Source organism: Bombina bombina, chromosome 1, assembly GCF_027579735.1.
Source record: "Bombina bombina isolate aBomBom1 chromosome 1, aBomBom1.pri, whole genome shotgun sequence".
Classification (NCBI taxonomy): domain Eukaryota; kingdom Metazoa; phylum Chordata; class Amphibia; order Anura; family Bombinatoridae; genus Bombina; species Bombina bombina.
The window spans coordinates 282,439,327-282,447,122 of NC_069499.1; the positions used below are offsets into that span (position 1 = coordinate 282,439,327).

Below are 7,796 nucleotides of genomic sequence, written 5' to 3' on the forward strand. Positions count from 1 at the left end.
AGGCTCGGATACAGGAGCTATGATGTTTATACCCCCCACTTCTGGACGTCTAGTTATGTTCCTTTGTTAAGTATGGCATTGTGTGTTTGTCTTTAATATTTAGACAGGATGGTTTCACAATTATACAGACTGCATTGGTTATTGCAAATATTATTGAAGTTATGTATTTAAAATTAAGTATTCATATGCGCAGCACACATAACAGTAATGTATGCTAGATCTGTCATGCTCATACAATCTTAGATGTTTATCTGTATTTTAATTTTGAACTATGCCCTCCCAGGCTTGTTATTTAGAGATACTAGCTCAAGTACAAAGATATGTGTTGCAAGCAATGACAGGATTATATTCTAGTAACACTACCTGACTAACCCCTTTCTTTTACACCTTTAACGATCTTTAACATATTGAAACACTACCTCCTATGACTATTCTATTGCTATATAACCTACTAATGCCTGTCATTGTCATATACTATAAGATCTGGTGCTTTCAGCACTTAATGTGTAATGACCCAGTGCATTATGTCCTCCTTTTCCCTGATATGCGATACAGTTAATGTATTCCGTATTATTTTAAGGAGTTTATCTTTGTATTATACTGCACGTAAGGCTAATACTGTCCAAGATTGCTCACTCCCCCAGACTCTAAACTTCGCCATTGTGTAGGGCTGCAACAACTAATCGGTAAGATTGATCATAAAAATAGTTGTCAAAGAATCTCATTATCAATTAGGAGGTCAACGATTAGTTGCTTAATTGCACAGCACCAGCTGCTTCAATCCAATGAACTCCTGCACATGGTATTGTGCAAACATTTTTATTTATTATAATTTTTTCTATCCGATTAATCGGATGATTATTGTTCGATTAATCGGATAGAAAAAAAGATTAAAACAATAGATTTAATTTTTTTTGCACAATCTTAGTTGCAGTAGATGATCAGATTAAAGCAGCTGGTGCTGTGCAACTGACCAACTAATCGCTGACCACCTAATTGATAATGAGATTTGTTGACAACTATTTTTATGATCAAACTTACCGATTAGTTGTTGCAGCCCTACCATTGTGTTTTCTTATACATTACAACAGCGCAAGTTTTTACACTACTATTTTCTAGTTAATTATAAAATTTGGATTGTACCATTATCATCATGGCCCAAGAGTGGCCCTAAGCTTTATTAATCCCCCCTCTCATTACCACATGATAATACATAGGCCCAAGAGTGGCCTCCTGTTCAATGGGGGTATATTAAAATGTAAAACGGAGGTCTAATTTAGGTCGATCCATACTCCTTGCAGATACTATCTTGAATCCTGGTACAGTGGTTACTGTATTGAATTGAGTTTCTTGTATGCCTGTATAATATTTTAAATACAATTGTCTGTAATAATTTCCTCAAAACCTCAATAAAAAAAAATTTAAAATGGGGGGGGGGGGGGAAAATGATAACCCCTTTATTAGCCATTCCCCAGTTTCGCATTCGCATAACCAACAAGGTTATATTAATAAACTTTTTACCTCTGATTACCTTGTATCTAAGCCTCTTCAGACTGCCCACTTATTTCATGTCTTTTGACAGACGTGCATTTTAGTTAATTAGTGTTGACTCCTTAGTAACTTCACAGGAGTGAGCACAATGTTTATTACACACATGAACTAGCGCAGTCTAGCTGAAAAAACTGTCAAAATGCACTGAGATATGAGGCGGCTTTTAAGGGCTTAGAAATTGGCATATGAGCCTACCTAGGTTTAGCGTTCAACAAAGAATACCGAGAACAAAGCAAATTTGGTGATTAAAGTAAATTGGAAAGTTGTTTAAAATTGCATGCCCTATCTGAATCATGAATGTTTAATTTTGACTAGACTGTCCCTTTTTAAGAGTTTAGTATTAGTTTAAAACTGTGGTCTCTAATTTTCAGGGTTATGTTGTTTGTGCCTCTGAGAAGAGATTTCTTTTACTATTCACATTCCTGAAGAAGAACCGCAAGAAGAAGATGATGGTTTTCTTCTCTTCCTGTATGTCAGTGAAATATCATTATGAACTTCTCAACTACATTGACCTACCTGTCATGGCAATTCATGTGAGTAATGAAGGATTCTTTGTGCATGAAATATAGAAGTGTTAAATGAAAACTCCCTTTCCGGGTTTGCTTGGAAGCAACTTTTAATCTGAACATTCTAGTTTTGACTTTGAATTAAACGGTTGCATGCCTATTTTTGGAGCAAGATGTTATGATTTTTTTTATTGTACATTTTCTTTTTTCATTGTTTCACTCATTTTGCTTCACAGGGAAGGCAAAAACAAACCAAACGGACCACAACCTTCTTTCAGTTCTGTAATGCTGATACTGGGATTCTGCTATGCACAGATGTTGCTGCAAGAGGCCTGGATATCCCTGAGGTGGATTGGATTGTCCAGTATGACCCTCCAGATGATCCTAAGGTGAGCTCCCTAGTCATGCTTTTATGTTAACCATTTAGTGTCTGGACAGGCCTTGCAAATCAACAAAGTTTATCCTTATTTAGACATTATTCAAAGCTGTGTGTCTGTTTTGGTGGTTCAGTGCAAAAAACGTACCCTGTTGTCAAGACAAATTTCGATATGAATGGTGTGAAACATTTTCATGATACTAGTTTATAGGTTTTTTTTTTTAAACTATTTTCTTTCATGTAATTAGCAAGAGTCCATGAGCTAGTGACGTATGGGATATACATTCCTACCAGGAGGGGCAAAGTTTCCCAAACCTCAAAATGCATATAAATACACCCCTCACCACACCCACAAATCAGTTTTACAAACTTTGCCTCCTATGGAGGTGGTGAAGTAAGTTTGTGCTAGATTCTACGTTGATATGCGCTCCGCAGCAGGTTGGAGCCCGGTTTTCCTCTCAGCGTGCAGTGAATGTCAGAGGGATGTGAAGAGAGTATTGCCTGTTTGAATTCAATGATCTCCTTCTACAGGGTCTATTTCATAGGTTCTCTGTTATCGGTCGTAGAGATTCATCTCTTACCTCCCTTTTCAGATCGACGATATACTCTTATATATATATATATACCATTACCTCTGCTGATTTTCGTTTCAGTACTGGTTTGGCTTTCTACAAACATGTAGATGAGTGTCCTGGGGTAAGTAAGTCTTATTTTCTGTGACACTATAAAGCTATGGTTGGGCACTTTTTTATAAAGTTCTAAATATATGTATTCAAACATTTATTTGCCTTGACTCAGGATGTTCAGCATTCCTTTTTTTCAGACAGTCAGTTTCATATTTGGGATAATGCATTTGAATCAATCATTTTTTCTTACCTTAAAATTTGACTTTTTCCCTGTGGGCTTTTAGGCTCGCGGGGGCTGAAAATGCTTCATTTTATTGCGTCATTCTTGGCGCTGACTTTTTTGGCACAAAAAATCTTTTCCGTTTCCGGCGTCATACGTGTCGCCGGAAGTTGCGTCATTTTTTGACGTTCTTTTGCGCCAAAAATGTCGGCGTTCCGGATGTGGCGTCATTTTTGGCGCCAAAAGCATTTAGGCGCCAAATAATGTGGGCGTCTTATTTGGCGCTAAAAAAATTTGGGCGTCGCTTTTGTCTCCACATTATTTAAGTCTCATTTTTCATTGCTTCTGGTTGCTAGAAGCTTGTTCTTTGGCTTTTTTTTTCCCATTCCTGAAACTGTCATTTAAGGAATTTGATCAATTTTGCTTTATATGTTGTTTTTTCTCTTACATATTGCAAGATGTCTCACGTTGCATCTGAGTCAGAAGAAACTTCAGGAAAATCGCTGCCGGGTGCTGGATCTACCAAAGCTAAGTGTATCTGCTGTAAACTTTTGGTAGTTGTTCCTCCAGCTGTTGTTTGTATTAAATGTCATGACAAACTTGTTAATGCAGAAAATATTTCCTTTAGTAAAGTACCATTACCTGTTGCAGTTCCCTCAACATCTAATGTTCAGAGTGTTCCTGATAACATAAGAGATTTTGTTTCTGAATCCATTAAGAAGGCTATGTCTGTTATTCCTCCTTCTAGTAAATATAAAAAATCTTTTAAAACTTCTCTTTATCCAGATGAATTTTTAAATGAACATCATCATTCTGATTCTAATGATTCTTCTGGTTCAGAGGACTCTGTCTCAGAGGTTGATGCTGATAAATTTTCATATTTATTTAAAATGGAATTTATTCGTTCTTTACTTAAAGAAGTCCTAATTGCATTAGAAATTGAGGATTCTGGTCCTCTTGATACTAAATCTAAACGTTTAGACAAGGTCTTTAAATCTCCTGTAGTTATTCCAGAAGTTTTTCCTGTTCCAGGTGCTATTTCTGAAGTAATTTCCAGAGAATGGAATAATTTGGTTAATTCATTTACTCCTTCTAAACGTTTTAAGCAATTATATCCTGTGCAGTCCGACAGATTAGAGTTTTAGGACAAAATCCCTAAAGTTGATGGGGCTATTTCTACCCTTGCTAAACGTACTACTATTCCTACGGCAGATGGTACTTCCTTTAAGGATCCTCTAGATAGGAAAATTGAATCCTTTCTAAGAAAAGCTTATTTGTGTTCAAGTAATCTTCTTAGACCTGCTATATCTTTGGCGGATGTTGCTGCAGCTTCAACTTTTTGGTTGGAAACTTTAGCGCAACAAGTAACAGATCATGATTCTCATAACATTATTATTCTGCTTCAACATGCTAATAATTTTATCTGTGATGCCATTTTTGATATTATCAGAGTTGATGTCAGGTTTATGTCTCTAGCTATTTTAGCTAGAAGAGCTTTATGACTTAAAACTTGGAATGCTGATATGTCTTCTAAATCGACTCTACTTTCCCTTTCTTTCCAGGGTAATAAATTATTTGGTTCTCAGTTGGATTCTATTATCTCAACTGTTACTGGTGGGAAAGGAATTTTTTTACCGCAGGATAAAAAATCTAAGGGTAAAAACAGGGCTAATAATCGTTTTCGTTTCAACAAAGAACAAAAGCCTGATCCTTCATCCTCAGGAGCAGTTTCAGTTTGGAAACCATCTCCAGTCTGGAATAAATCCAAGCCTTCTAGAAAAGCAAAGCCAGCTTCTAAGTCCACATGAAGGTGCGGCCCTCATTCCAGCTCAGCTGGTAGGGGGCAGATTACGTTTTTTTCAAAGAAATTTGGATCGATACTGTTCACAATCTTTGGATTCAGAACATTGTTTCAGAAGGGTACAGAATTGGTTTCAAGATAAGACCTCCTGCAAAGAGATTTTTTTCTTTCCCGTGTCCCAGTAAACCCAGCGAAAGCTCAAGCATTTCTGAAATGTGTTTCAGATCTAGAGTTGGCTGGAGTAATTATGCCAGTTCCAGTTCTGGAACAGGGGCTGGGGTTTTATTCGAATCTCTTCATTGTACCAAAGAAGGAGAATTCCTTCAGACCAGTTCTGGATCTAAAAATATTGAATCGTTACGTAAGGATACCAACATTCAAAATGGTAACTATAAGGACTATCCTGCCTTTTGTTCAGCAAGGGCATTATATGTCTACAATAGATTTACAGGATGCATATCTGCATATTCCGATTCATCAAGCTCACTATCAGTTTCTGAGATTCTCTTTCCTGGACAAGCATTACCAGTTTGTGGCTCTGCCGTTTGGCCTAGCAACAGCTCCAAGAATTTTTACAAAGGTTCTCGGTGCCCTTCTGTCTGTAATCAGAGAACAGGGTATTGTGGTTTTTCCTTATTTGGACGATATCTTGGTACTTGCTCAGTCTTCACATTTAGCAGAATCTCATACGAATTGACTTGTGTTGTTTCTTCAAGATCATGGTTGGAGGATCAATTCACTAAAAAGTTCATTGATTCCTCAGACAAGGGTAACCTTTTTGGGTTTCCAGATAGATTCAGTGTCCATGACTCTGTCTTTGACAGACAAGAGACGTCTAAAATTGATTTCAGCTTGTCGAAACCTTCAGTCACAATCATTCCCTTCGGTAGCCTTTTGCATGGAAATTTTAGGTCTTTTGACTGCTGCATCGAACGCGATCCCCTTTGCTCGTTTTCACATGCGACCTCTTCAGCTCTGTATGCTGAACCAATGGTGCAGGGATTACACAAAGATATCTCAATTAATATCTTTAAAACCGATTGTACGACACTCTCTAACGTGGTGGACAGATCACCATCGTTTAGTTCAGGGGGCTTCTTTTGTTCTTCCGACCTGGACTATAATTTCAACAGATGCAAGTCTTACAGGTTGGGGAGCTGTGTGGGGGTCTCTGACGGCACAAGGAGTTTGGGAATCTCAGGAGGTGAGATTACCGATCAATATTTTGGAACTCCGTGCAATTTTCAGAGCTCTTCAGTCTTGGCCTCTTCTGAAGAGAGAATCGTTAATTTGTTTTTAGACAGACAATGTCACAACTGTGGCATACATCAATCATCAGGGGGGGACTCACAGTCCTCTGGCTATGAAAGAAGTATCTCGAATTCTGGTTTGGGCGGAATCCAGCTCCTGTCTAATCTCTGCGGTTCATATCCCAGGTATAGACAATTGGGAAGCGGATTATCTCAGTCGCCAAACGTTGCATCCGGGCGAATGGTCTCTTCACCCAGAGGTATTTCTTCAGATTGTTCAAATGTGGGAACTTCCAGAAATAGATCTGATGGCTTTTCATCTAAACAAGAAACTTCCCAGGTATCTGTCCAGATCCCGGGATCCTCAGGCGGAGGCAGTGGATGCATTATCACTTCCTTGGAAGTATCATCCTGCCTATATCTTTCCGCCTCTAGTTCTTCTTCCAAGAGTAATCTCCAAGATTCTGAAGGAATGCTCGTTTGTCCTGCTGGTAGCTCCAGCATGGCCTCACAGGTTTTGGTATGCAGATCTTGTCCGGATGGCCTCTTGCCAACCGTGGACTCTTCCGTTAAGACCAGACCTTCTGTCGCAAGGTCCTTTTTTCAATCAGGATCTCAAATCCTTAAATTTAAAGGTATGGAGATTGAACGCTTGATTCTTGGTCAAAGAGGTTTCTCTGACTCTGTGATTTATACTATGTTACAGGCTCGTAAATCTGTATCTAGAGAGATATATTATAGAGTCTGGAAGACTTATATTTCTTGGTGTCTTTCTCATCATTTTTCCTGGCATTCTTTTAGAATTCCGAGAATTTTACAGTTTCTTCAGGATGGTTTAGATAAAGGTTTGTCCGCAAGTTCCTTGAAAGGACAAATCTCTGCTCTTTCTGTTCTTTTTCACAGAAAGATTGCTAATATTCCTGATATTCATTGTTTTGTACAAGCTTTGGTTCGTATAAAACCTGTCATTAAGTCAATTTCTCCTCCTTGGAGTTTGAATTTGGTTCTGGGGGCTCTTCAAGCTCCTCCATTTGAACCCATGCATTCATTGGACATTAAATTACTTTCTTGGAAAGTTTTGTTCCTTTTGGCGATCTCTTCTGCCAGAAGAGTCTCTGAATTATCTGCTCTTTCTTGTGAGTCTCCTTTTCTGATTTTTCATCTGGATAAGGCGGTGTTGCGAACTTCTTTTGAATTTTTACCTAAGGTTGTGAATTCCAACAACATTAGTAGAGAAATTGTGGTTCCCTCATTATGTCCTAATCCTAAGAATTCTAAGGAGAAATCATTGCATTCTTTGGATGTTGTTAGAGCTTTGAAATATTATGTTGAAGCTACTAAGTCTTTCTGAAAGACTTCTAGTCTATTTGTTATCTTTTCCGGTTCTAGAAAAGGCCAGAAAGCTTCTGCCATTTCTTTGGCATCTTGGTTGAAATCTTTAATTCATCATGCCTATGTTGAGTCGG

At 38.1% G+C, this 7,796-nt stretch overlaps 1 protein-coding gene across 1 annotated transcript in view; it reads left to right on the forward strand.

Annotated features, from left to right (window-relative positions):
• The window catches only part of DDX18 (DEAD-box helicase 18), a 33,712-nt gene that overhangs the window by 16,948 nt on the left and 8,968 nt on the right, over positions 1-7,796 (forward strand). The window contains exons 9-10 of the mRNA XM_053698011.1: positions 1,923-2,084; positions 2,294-2,446. Coding sequence (XP_053553986.1) covers positions 1,923-2,084; positions 2,294-2,446 — 315 coding nt within the window. The remainder of the gene's footprint in view (positions 1-1,922; positions 2,085-2,293; positions 2,447-7,796) is intronic.